The sequence below is a fragment of the Gymnoscopelus braueri genome (assembly GCF_963280865.1).
Source record: "Gymnoscopelus braueri genome assembly, chromosome: 13".
Taxonomy (NCBI): Eukaryota; Metazoa; Chordata; class Actinopteri; order Myctophiformes; family Myctophidae; genus Gymnoscopelus; species Gymnoscopelus braueri.
The window spans coordinates 3487181-3499980 of record NC_137615.1 but is presented as its reverse complement, the minus strand read 5'-3'; the positions used below and the strand labels follow the sequence as shown (position 1 = coordinate 3499980).

At 41.8% G+C, this 12800-nt stretch overlaps 2 protein-coding genes across 3 annotated transcripts in view; one reads left to right on the top strand and one right to left on the bottom strand.

Moving 5' to 3' along the window:
- Window positions 1-12800, top strand: part of LOC308097978 (stonustoxin subunit beta-like) — a gene marked incomplete at both ends in the record, with an annotated part of 149034 nt that overhangs the window by 28401 nt on the left and 107833 nt on the right. The window lies entirely within an intron of this gene.
- LOC308097977 (multidrug resistance-associated protein 1-like) overlaps window positions 1-12800 on the bottom strand; it is an 85221-nt gene that overhangs the window by 56838 nt on the left and 15583 nt on the right. For both annotated transcript variants that reach the window (XM_080446168.1, XM_080446169.1), the window contains exons 6-8: window positions 8029-8090; window positions 7399-7530; window positions 5789-6025 (exon numbers count right to left, since the gene is read on the bottom strand). In XM_080446168.1, coding sequence (XP_080302294.1) covers window positions 5789-6025; window positions 7399-7530; window positions 8029-8090 — 431 coding nt within the window. The remainder of the gene's footprint in view (window positions 1-5788; window positions 6026-7398; window positions 7531-8028; window positions 8091-12800) is intronic.

The following is a 12800-nucleotide window of genomic DNA, read 5'->3' as shown; positions in this document are numbered from 1 at the left end:
TTTTATACATTTGAAAACTTAAAAATGGGACCTTCTGCATAATGAGTACGTTCTACTGGTAGAAGTACATTTTGATACCAATACCTTTGCACTTTTACTCAAGCACATTTACAATTCTGGACTTATGTACTTGTAACAGAGTATTTCTACATTGCAGTATTGATACTTTTACTTAAGTAGAAAATGTGAGTAGTTTTTCCACCACTGTGAACCCCACTATCAATCAAGGGCAGCCATACCAGAGCGGTTAGAGAGCCCGGCCTGCCTGGAGAGAGCCAGAGGCCCTGGTCGTCACAGGTTTGATTCCAGGCCAGGTCAGTAATGTGTCCATGTGTGTCCCTGAGCACGACCTTTAACCCCTAACAGCTCCCTGAGACGCTGCTCCTGTTACTTGATGAATGGGTTAACCCATTTAGAAAAGATGTGTTTTTCTTTTTTTTGAAAATAGCAGATCTACAAGCTCGTAGCGCTTGTAGATCTGCTATTTTCAAAAAACGTTTTTAACTCAAATCTTTGTGTATGGGGGGTCCCTGGAACAAAATATTTTTAGATGGGGGGGTCAGCGGAAAAATACATATAAGTTTGGGGGTCCTTGACATGAAAAGGTTTGAGAACCACTGATATTATTATAGCAAGTCAAAAAAACTGTTAGGATTTAGAAGACATTTTGTAGAATCCCCCAGAAGCACAGATTTGAGTTACATATGTTAGAAATTCAATTACAAAAATATATAAATTCCAAGATTTGCGCAAATGTTGATTTTTTTTTTTAAATTAGATGTACAAGCTCATAACGTGGCGCTCGGTCTATGAATGAATTTTATTTGTATAGCGCTTCTCCAAACAAAGTTACAAAGTGCTTTACACACATGTTAAAAACCGCAAACATCAGCAAGAGAAAGAATAAAATAAGAAAAATATGAAGAGGAAATAAGAAAACATAAAAAACATTTTTCTTTTTAAATGAGCTTATAAATCTGCTATTTTTGAATAGCCCAAAGAAATCTAAAAAAGACACGGATGCGTTCCCGGTCTTAATGGGTTTAAATGCAGAAACCTCATCACAATATACAGTGACAAATAGCACAAAGGAATGTGGACTATATTATTAAACCACTAGCTGTTCTCTGACATGTCTGACTGCTGTGTGACATGTGTAATGCTCTCCATGGAGGCATACTATACTGTCTATTGACCTGAATGAAGTATCTCTGATCTGTGTGACCTCCCTCAGTTGTTAAATAGAGTTTTTATTGTCATGTGGCCGATGTTCTTTTTATAGCGCTGTAATGAGAGCTGTTATGTGGATGTCACGTTTTTTGGGGTGAGAGGGACTGAGAGGGGCCGGTGTGAGAGGAAGCAGAACCTTGCAAACCACATGAACCCTAGTCCTAACCCTAGTGTATGTTGCTATATACTGTACATAGCAACAGGAACCCCAAAAAGGGTTCCTGTTGCTATGTACAGTATATAGCAACATACATTCGCCAAAAATAACAGGTGATCGTCAAGCTCACAAACATGTCACAATGCTCATAGATTGGTTATTTTCAGCAAACAGATTGGCGTAGAGCAGGGTTTTCAACCGGTGGTCCGCGGACCACTGGTGGTCCACGGAGGTATTGCAGGTGGTCCCTCGCCATGCATTAAAAATAAATAAATAAATGAAAAATAAATATTTTTATTTTATTTTTATAACTTACAGGAGTTCTTACTGTATGGTGTGTGTGTGATATTAAATGTGAGCTTACCATAATCACAGTAATCCTTAATCATATTCCATCATATTCAAACAAAATCACAGTATTTTACTAGATATTGTATTGATATTATAGCTATTTTCTCCAGCTCCCTGTGGGTGCATGAACCCCCCACCACTATTGTGTGGGGTGGGTCTATGATGGACCCGCCACGCACAACAGTGGTGGCCCCCAGGTTGCTCTTAGTCAGGATGGTGGTCCCTGGGTCAAAATCAGTTGAAAACCCCTGGCGTAGAGGGAGAAAAGGAGGGGACCAGGTTTAGACCCCTGGTGGTTACATCAACGAGGCCATTTCATTACTGTAACATGTTGGTATTGGCTGTTAACTCTTTCAGTGCCATGCTGCCACAACCAAAATTGTGCCACAACCAAAATTAATTGTAAAAAAAAAAGCGCTTAGGAGCCGAGATACAGCCTTTTTCAGTAAAAACAAGAAGTGAATGGAGCAGCAAATCTTCAAATCATCATATCTTGGGTTCTGAACATGTTTTTCCAAAAAGAAAAAAAAGAAAGAAAAAAAAAGAAGATTTTTTTTTTTTTAATGACGTATTTGACGTATTGTGGCACACGGGGCGTCAGGCCTCATGACGTATTTGACGTATTGTGGCACTGAAAGAGTTAAGGACGCCGATTTCATTTCTCACAACCCCCACCCCAATCTATTTAGGCTACTTGTTTGTTTCAAAATAGATAATAATGCACACTGTTGATTAAGTTGTTATTAGGCCTCTCTGGTGTAATCTTCCTATTTTCCTTGCACAGTATAGATTAGGTTTTACTTGGTTTGACTACTACTACTAAATAAAAAATAAAAAGTCAGAGTGTGATGATGAAGCTCTCAGCAGGAGGAAATGAGAATAAAGAAAACAGAACCTTGTGAGCGAACAGGAAACACATGTCTGTCTGTCTGTCACTCTCCTCCTACATCCTGAAATAACACTCTTCCTGCAGTCGATATAATGCAGAGTCACTCACTGCTCATCTCCTGTGTGTCTGTCTGAACCTCTTCAGAGAATGACCCAACTACCTACCAGCCTGGTTTCTATTCTATCATCCCTCTAACCTCTTCAGAGAATGACCCAACTACCTACCAGCCTGGTTTCTACTCTATCATCCCTCTAACCTCTTCAGAGAATGACCCAACTACCTACCAGCCTGGTTTCTATTCTATCATCCCTCTAACCTCTTCAGAGAATGACCCAACTACCTACCAGCCTGGTTTCTACTCTATCATCCCTCTAACCTCTTCAGAGAATGACCCAACTACCTACCAGCCTGGTTTCTATTCTATCATCCCTCTAACCTCTTCAGAGAATGACCCAACTACCTACCAGCCTGGTTTCTATTCTATCATCCCTCTAACCTCTTCAGAGAATGACCCAACTACCTACCAGCCTGGTTTCTATTCTATCATCCCTCTAACCTCTTCAGAGCCTAACCCAACTACCGGCCTGGGTTGACCGGTGGTGGGGGGGATATCAGAATTTCCCAAGCTTTGCTTTGGCCTTGGCCAGCTTTGCTTTGGCCTTGGCTATAGCTGGTCCTTGTGTCTTAGTTGTTGGTGTAATCTCTTACAGCAACATTGTTTTAATGAAGCTTTTTGTTCATAAACAAACAGTTTGTTCATAGAGCTAACATCTCTCTTCATGTAAGGTAAGCAGTCCGTCGTGACGCACTGTCATGCGGTGTACCGGTAAAGTGACGCTTTGCATCTACAGAATAACAAGGCAGGCATTCTGACATGAGGGGGGATATAGATGGGAGGTACAAATATACCAGTGTTCAAAATTGGCACACTTTCTCACAAGAAGCCAAAATCTTCTTTCTACCTTAATTGAAGCCAGGCCCCAGCCAGCACATTATGTATGCGGACTATAAACTCATAGAACAGCAGTTTTCCAATCGTCTTCAAACTTGCCACAAAAACTCTCTCATGGCTCTGGCACGACAAATGATACGTAGCTTGCGAGGTTAGTTCAGGCAGAATATACTGGAGACTGAGAGGTTACACACATACACACATTACTATGTGGGTGTATTCAGAGTGTTATGCAAGACCCATACGTCATACACTGACATGGCAATCAGCTGAATTGGGCGGGTTATTTAAGGTCACCTAAGTCTGCGTTCCTTCCGCTGTCAGTGTCCCTGGTTTGTTGTTATTGCTCCCACCGCCACCCCAGCACCACCAGTGGGCTCTGCTATTGGTTCTGTTCCCCATGGGGGGGTCGTTATTGTATATCTATCTCCCTGCTCTTAATGGTTAATGATGGTTGTCTAATTTGTGCTGAGCAGGGAGAAAAATGTAGCAGAGCCTGAACGCCAAGATACAATGTCACAACCACACTTGTATTCTCATTATATTATAAAATATTGGTTCAATCTATTTGTGAGTTATCCGACTGAACCATTTACTTTTCCACCTTTACATATGTCTCCACTTCTAATAATCAATTAATGTTTACACTTTTCTCCCACATTTAGACCTGTAGATGGCGTGCATGCGCAAACGGGTTGCCGGAAGTGCACTGACGCGATATGCTTCATACTTTGGGTTTTTATTTAGCGTTCTACTGCGCCGGCCAGACTCGCACGGCGCATGGAACAAACTCAGCCACACGACTCAGCCACTATGCTCATCCTAGCTGCCTGTAGTCAACACACCATCTCTCTCTTCTACTGTTACTAGGGTTACATGGCAAGACGTTGTGTGTGTGTTACACAGATTACAACCACACACGGAGATTTTGAAAACATGACCAATGACAAAAAACTCCCATATCTGCTGGGCGAAGTACAACAATGTGCAAACACAGCAGCAAGATTCGTGAGTTGCTGATAGGAGAAGGATATCAAACGGAACACAACCACCCTAAAGACTAATCATTGTGTATATTCCGGCACTATACCTGCACCCAGCGATCTTGGTACATAGAAAATGATCTATTGAAGATTCTGACTTTCAAATGTACATATTTTTTGTTTTGATTGTATTGCTGTATTGTTGTATTGTGCTTTCTGCTTTGGCAATGTAAACGTATGTTTTCTCATGCCAATAAAGCCCTTTGAATTTAATTGAAATTGAATTGAATTGAATATGTGTGTGTGTGTGTGTGTGTGTGTGTGTGTGTGTGCGTGCCTGTATGCACGTTTTTATTGGACTTTGTGAGGCTATCATTCCCACCAAGCGCGAGGCAGCCGTGGGACATAACGTGCCGCGTGTTACACCACATAGGCTTACCTATCGAATTCTGTTTATGTCCCTACACCTACTGTATATTCAGGGGTCCAGTGTGTGTGCAGACTATACCTGATCTGATAGGCAATTAAATTGTCACTGTCAAATCTTTTGTCCCATGCAGTCCAGTCTGGCTGAAAGACAAACAGCATTTCACACAAGTGGGAACAGAGTTCTATTAGTTAGCAGGTCTGCTCGATGTTTCTTGCTTTCTCTGCAAACATCAGGCCATTTCATAGATAGCAGTATTGATACTTTTACTTAAAGACGGGGTGCCGTGATTTTCAATGATTTTTTCTCCCCCTAAAACATGATCATCAGGTATTATGGTTATACTAGGAGGAAGATTTATTTCAAAAAAGTGTACAGAAAGTGTTACATTTATGTTTTTATGCGGACACGCCTCCAGTTCATTAAGTATACCTGGTTCTCACCTTAGCAACTCCCACCTGAACCAGTCCCTCCGCCTCCTCCTACAAGACCACCCACCTGTCCTAGTCCCTCCTCCTCCTCATGCCCACACCTGTTGTGTTATGATAATGAGGGGGAGGGTATATTTTTCTATTGGCACGTTTGACCCTCAAGGTTTCAGCCTCCAGGTAGAAACTCAAAATAGTCAGAGAAGACATAAAACACCATAAAAACACCACCAGGGGGCTTAATGAAGTTAACCTCATAGACACATGAAAAATAGAAAAAGTGCTAAACCATGGCACCACCTCTTTAAGTACAACATTTGAGTACTTGTGTCCACCACTGGAAGAGGATAACAACAAGGAACCGCTCTAACCTGAGGATCTCGGGGCCGACGAACATCAGGATGTCCTGGATGAACTTGTAGAGGGAGGAGATGAGGAAGTAGGGGCCAAAGGTCAAGCAGAGGGCCCAGAACAGAGAGGGCTCTCTGGTCTTCTGGGGTTTCTTCACAATGAGGATCTCTGCCTCCTCCACGGGACGCTCCTCCTTCTCCCTCTTCTCCCCACGAGACGACGTCCTCTTGGGGGAGTAGAGCAGCTTCTCGTCTGGCCTGGGGGGGGGCGGGGGGCGGAGGTCAAGGACAGGATGGTGATAAGATGGTTATAGGCTCACAGAAACTGATGAATTGAGTACAACGGGCATTTTGTGTTATCTTTTTAGCATTACCTTAGACTGTACTTCCTGTACCGTTGTTAATTAAAGTATTAAACCAACCAATCAATTTGTATGCTGCTAGCAAAGCAAGGATGAGTGTCTCCAACCATGGCCAACCACGGCCGGGCCAATCCCCAGATTGTACTCTCTCCTGATTGGCTGAAATGTTGTCACCTACCTGAAAATGTATTTTCTGTTTATTAAAATAGCCGATCTACAAGCTCACAACGCGTCGCGTTGTGAGCTTGTAGATCGGCTATTTTCGGAATGCAGGTAAGTGAAAATCTGCTATTTCGATGGCACCGCCAAAAATACATTTTAGTCGACTAAATCAACTGCAGATTTAGTCGACTATAATCTCATGATATTCAGTCGACTAAAACTGGACTAAAAGTAAAACATTTCAGGTGACTAAAATATGACTAATACTAAACAGAACTTTATCAAAATCAACACTGCATTGTAGAAGACAAGAACGACTCCTGAAATCTCAAAATGCAGCTGAAATCAGAGTGTGTCCCGATCTTTTCTAAAGTAAGTAACTCATGGAACAGTATAAAAACTTCCTGTCTGCCCCTGCAAATTGCATAAGCCCCCCCCCCCCCCTCCCCCCATGTCTTTGACACCAGTGTTGATTTTGACAGCAAATTTTTTTATAGTCATAGTCTTTTGAATATAATTCCATTTAGTTTTAGTATTTTTTTTGTCATTCTGAAATGTTTTAGTTTTTGTCTAGTTTAAGTTTTTGTCTAGTTTAAGTTTTTGTCTAGTTTTAGTCGACTAAATATCACAAGATTATAGTCGACTAAATCTACGGCAAAATGCATGTTGGCGGTGCCTTGATGGCGTCGTAATGGCTGATTTTACACTTGGTTGCATGCTGAAAATAGCAGATCTACAAGCTCACAACGCGTCTCAGAGCGACACGTTGTGAGCTTGTAGATCTACTATTTTCAGAGCGCAACACCCGAGCGCAACCAAACATAAAATGACTTGTCTTTTAGTTCTACTGGATCTCTTCTCCACTAGATCCCTCACTAACATTTTAGTCTAGTTTTTATTTGTTGACGAAATTGTCAATATATTTAGCCTTAGTTTTAGTCATCATAGCTTAGTTTTTACTTTACTTTCGTCAGTGTAAAAAGGTAGACGACCGACATTTTTCGTTCGTCATAGTTTTAGTCGATGAAATCAACACCGTCTGACTCTGACACGCTCTCCTTTTTCCTCCTCGTGACCCAATCCCTGTGGGTGCCCTGACCTCCTGACCTTTTGACCTTTTGGCACTCGTGGTTCCAGCGCCGAACCAGGGTAGGGACCACCTTCTGGGAGCAGTCGTCTGGGTTCAGGGACCACAGGTCCTTCTCCTCCAGGGGGCGCTTGTACCCCGTCATCATCATTCTGACACACACACACACGCACACACACACACAAAACATTTAACACACACTCTTATCCAGAGTGACTTACGGTAAGCGAGGTAAACACCAGTGGTGGAAAAAAATACTTGAATGTTTTACTTAAGTAAAAGTATCAAAACTGCCATAGTGGATAATACTCTGTTACAAATGAAAGTCCGGAATTCAAAATGTACTTGAGTAAAAGTACAAAAGTATTGGCATCAAAATGGACTTAACGTACCAAAAGTAAAAGTACTCGTTAGGCGGAATGTCCCATTTCAAGTTTTCAAACGTATAAAAATATTTTGAAAATAGCCGATCTACAAGCTCACAATGTGTCGCATCGCTATTTTTGAAAAATCCTGGCAAAAAAATATTTTTAGAGACAGGGGGTCCACAGCCCCAAAAAAAACACATCATTTTGGGGGTCCTTGACATGAAAAAGTTTGAGATCCACTGCTCTATGGCCTGTTGCTCATCTGGTAGGTCGTCCATGTACCTGGTGATCCACCAGAAGGTGATCTTGGACAGGAACGAAGCACCGAACTCAGGACAGGGATTCTGGAAAACATACAAAAACAATAAGAAACAGTTTTAGTGGGAAGGTTCTCATTCTACTGCTCTGAACACCACAACGCCCTGAAACACCATCCATTAAAGTTTCAGTTTCAGTTTCTTTTTATTTAAGTGCAACATCACCCCATGGGGTCTCTGTGCACTTCACAAAAGGTCATACAAAGAAGACATAGTAGCCAAGAAACACAGTAAAATGTGCCCACATGTATGGTCAAACAAATTACCATGTGGCAGTACACAGTTCTGAAAAAGTACAGAACGACAAAAAAGAAAAGAGAAGAGAATACATTTTGAACAATATTTAAAACCACAGGGCAAGAACGTAGCAATAAACCACGTAGCAATAAATTCAATAAAACTAGGGGGAACCATAATGCAGGGGAAAAAAGATAGGTTTTTAGCCTAGATTTAAAAATGCCCAGAGAGTCGGCATCTCAAACAACTTGAGGGAGAGCATTCCAGAGATAGGGGGCGCGATGTGTGACTGCTCTGCCCCCAACTGTTATTGTATTACTTGTTGTGACTGTGAGGAGACCAGCATCCTGGGAGCGTAGTGGACGTCCAGGGACGTACGGTTCTATTAACACATTGTGTGCCAGAGGTTTATTAAAATAGGGTACGTTCAGTGCCTGCCATCTTCCATCCACTTACGTTGATATGTTTCGTGCTGTAGAAGCCCCGACGCGGAAGTGCATGTAAACAAAGCGTGAGTGCGGAGGGTCCCGACTAACGCCTGGAACAAACGCGATCCTCCATTGCAGAGTGATCGCCGATCGAAAACGGCTCACTTCCACCACGTTAAAAAGAAATTGGAGCGGACAACCGGAAGCATTTTTGACATGGATCCACACCCGGCCTCTCCTTCTTAGAGACTCCTTGGATGATCCCAAAGTTTCGTTAGAGCGCCCCACGTGGGCCCCACGTATAAAAAAAAAAAATGGGCCAAAAACGGTCCAGACCGTTTATGGCACTCAATGTGTTAAACTGGACATGTAGGATGGGGCAAGTCCGTTCAAGGCTTTATGTAACAGGATGTTAAAGGTTATGTTAAAGGATGTGTAACACTGGTTTCTTTCAAACTTATATCACCTATTACCCCAATGGAATATTTTTTGGTGTTATCGTTTTAGACAAAGTGTTTGACTGTACTCGTGCTGTTTTTACATTTCTGTCTAATAAAATATTCAATCAATCAATCATCAGGAGACCACAAGGTGAGGTAAAGGTAAATTCTCTTTTGTACATATAGTGTTTGTATTTCTTGATGACATGTATAATTGTGTAAATTTGTTATGCTTTTGTTTTGTTGATGTTTTGAATACATAGGACTAGGGATGTACCGATATATCGGCAACATGTCGGTATCAGACGATTATTTGCTGTTATCGGTATCGGCAAATAAAGCTGAGATTATTCGATATTTATCTGTTATTGATAAGCATACATTTTGCGCTGGCTGTGTTGGTGTGTTGGTTTATCTGCAGCCTACCAAGCTGTAGATTCTGAACAGATTATTTCTTATAACAAAAACGAAATAAACAAATATCAGTGTCGGCTAAATTGTTATTTTAAACATCGGTATCAGTACCAAGAATGTCCATATCGGTGCATCCCTACATAGGACCACAATGGAAACAAGTCCCGCCTGACTTTTTTTGTGTTATCCTTTTAGCTTTAATGCCTTACTGTACCTCTGTGCCGTTTACATTTCTGACTGCCTCACATTTAGCGCGTCGCACCGTGAAGCAATGTCCTCAACGCTTACATACAGTACGCGCCATAACGCTTTAACTCCTATTTCAAGTACCATTATACAGTAAGTCAACATTCAAAGTATTTAAACCGACACTAAGCCAAACAACGCTCTTGATGCTGGACCTACAGAATAAACACACACGCTACGCAGGCTGCACCGGCCCATTAAACATTAGGAGAGAAGAGTTGTATTCAGGGGTAGTAGGCCAGCAGTGTTGATTTCATCGACTAAAACTATGACAAAAAATGTTGGTCGACTACCTTTATTCACTGACTAAAACTAAATAAAAACTAAATCAAAGCTATGATGACTGAAACTAACACTAAATATACTGACAATTTCATCAACAAATAAAAAACTAGACTAATGTTAGTGAGGGACTAGAGGAGAAGAGATCCAGTAGAACTGCTCAGGTGTTGCGCTCTGAAAATAGCAGATCTACAAGCTCACAACCCGTCGCTGCGAGACGCGTTGTGAGCTTGTAGATCGGCTATTTTAAGCATGCAGCCAAATGTAAAGTCTGCCATTATGACGCCATCAAGGCACCGCCAACACACATTTTAGTCGACTAAATCAACTGTAGATTTAGTCGACTAAAAGTAGACAAACAGTAAAAAAAATTAGATGACTAAAATATGAATAAAACTAAATGGAATTATATTCAAAAAACTATGACAAAACTATAAAACGAAATCAAAATTTGCTGTCAAAATCAACACTATAGGCCAGTCACAATTATTACACGATCGCCTGATTGCAATTATTTGAGATGATCGCAATTTTTTTTACATAATCGTCATAATGATGGCATGAGAAAATGTGACTCTCTCTCACAATTGTTTTGATCATACAATAATTGGATGGTATAACAGTAAATATTGCTATTCCAATCCTAAGCCAATAATTTGATGACCGGCGGAAAGATGCTAATGTAGACGCTAAGATGCCGGTAGGAGACTCAAAAAAGAGACTCCTTTGAGTCTCCTAGCGGAGAGACCGCCGCTCATCAAATTATTGTCTTAGGAATGCGGGAAAAAAAAGAAGAAAAAAAATCTCCATGAATTCAATACTTCGTGGGGATGTGTAATTGTTGATAGAAAATAAGTCATGTTGTAGGTGAACTACTCCTTCAGGGCACGGTCACACCGCACTTTTGTTCTACCTATGGGGGCAGAATCTGCCAATGCTTTTTCAATGAGAATCGCGTGGTTTGGTAAATGGTGCATTTATATAGCGTTTTTATCCAAAGCGCTTTACATTTGTACATTACATTCACCCATTCACACACACACCGATGGAGGAGGAAACCATGCACGGCTAGGGGTTCAGTGTCTTGCTCAAGGACACTTCAACACTAACTCTGGGGGAGCCCCCCCCAGCCCGGGATCGAACTGGGAGAACCTTGCGGTTTCCAGTTCACTCTACCCGGCCACTCTACCCCTGAGCCACTGCCGCGGTTTGATGGTCTTGCGCATCTCTTCCACGTGTCGCACACATCTTGCGTTTATGTGCTCTACGCTGCTTTTCCCCCCCCCTCGCTCTGTCCAATCGGGTGAGTGGAAGGCGGAAGGAAGCGACATGGTGCTTTGCGGTAGAGCAGCTGGTTGTAGCTGTTGCATGGGAGGGTCCTGAAAGCCTAGTGACAGGTGCGTCACTGGTCATTGGGACAGAACGCTCTGCAAGCTATAGTACTTTGTCGGCCGCACAGCAGAGTTTAACAGCAGGCAACCATATAATGGTCTCTATTTAAATAAATCGTTGTGGCGGCGGTGGTGGTAATAATGGCGGTGTACTGGGGCTGATGTTGATAATACCGCTGACTGTGAGAGGAGGAGAAGTTATGTGAGGAATCCCGCTGTTAACAAAACCTACTCCGACAGGCACATGAAACAACACACCGCAGGGCTCCGCCCCGCAGGCACACAACACACACAAACAAACACACTGTTATCCCTCAGCTGTGTGGATGATGTGCTTAAACAAACCTCGCTCCGCCGTCCAAGAAAAACTGCCGAAACTCAACTCAAAGGATACAGTCATAAGCAACTGATCACACTTTAGAGGAGAAAAACACTTTCAATGACAGAATGAATGACTGAGGCCTATTTCCAGTGGTGGAAAGTAACTAAGTACATTTACTCAAGTACTGTACTCAAGTAAAATGTTGAGGTATATTTACTTTAAATAAAAAATGGTAAATGGTGCATTTATATAGCGCTTTTATCCAAAGCTCTTTACATAGATTGTGCATTACATTCACCCATTCACACACACACACTCATACACCGATGGAGGAGGAAACCATGCAAGGCACCAACCTGCTCATCGGGAGCAATTAGGGGTTCAGCGTCTTGCTCAAGGACACTTCCACACTAACTCTGGGGGAGGCCGGGATCGAACTGGGAATCTCGCCGTTCCCATCCGGCCGCTCTACCGGCCACTCTACCCCTGAGCCACTGCCGCCCCTTTACTGGAGTATTTCCAATTTCCAATACTTTTACTTCTACTCCACTACATCTCAGAGGCAAATATTGTACTTTTACTCCACTACAATTATTTGACAACTTTAGTTACTAGTTACTTTGTAGATTTTGATTATTATTACAAGACATACATTAACACATTGCCTGCAAATAACGCATATATGCGTTTTTTTTATTTGACTCAAAGACCAAGGAGATATGATTTTTCGAAGATCTAGACTCCTATCCACTTCCTTGTTAACTTAAAACTTAAAAATTCTGTATCTCGGCTCCTGAGTACTTTTTGTTTTTTCAATGAAAAATCTCTGGCAGAAAACAGCAAAAAATCTGAAATCATTCTGGCAGTCAATCGGTTAAGCACTTCAGCCCTGTGTACATTTCAGCCATTTCATGTTCGCTTAAAAAAAATATATATATATTCAAAGATTTGCAAAACATTTCCACGATAAAAAAAAA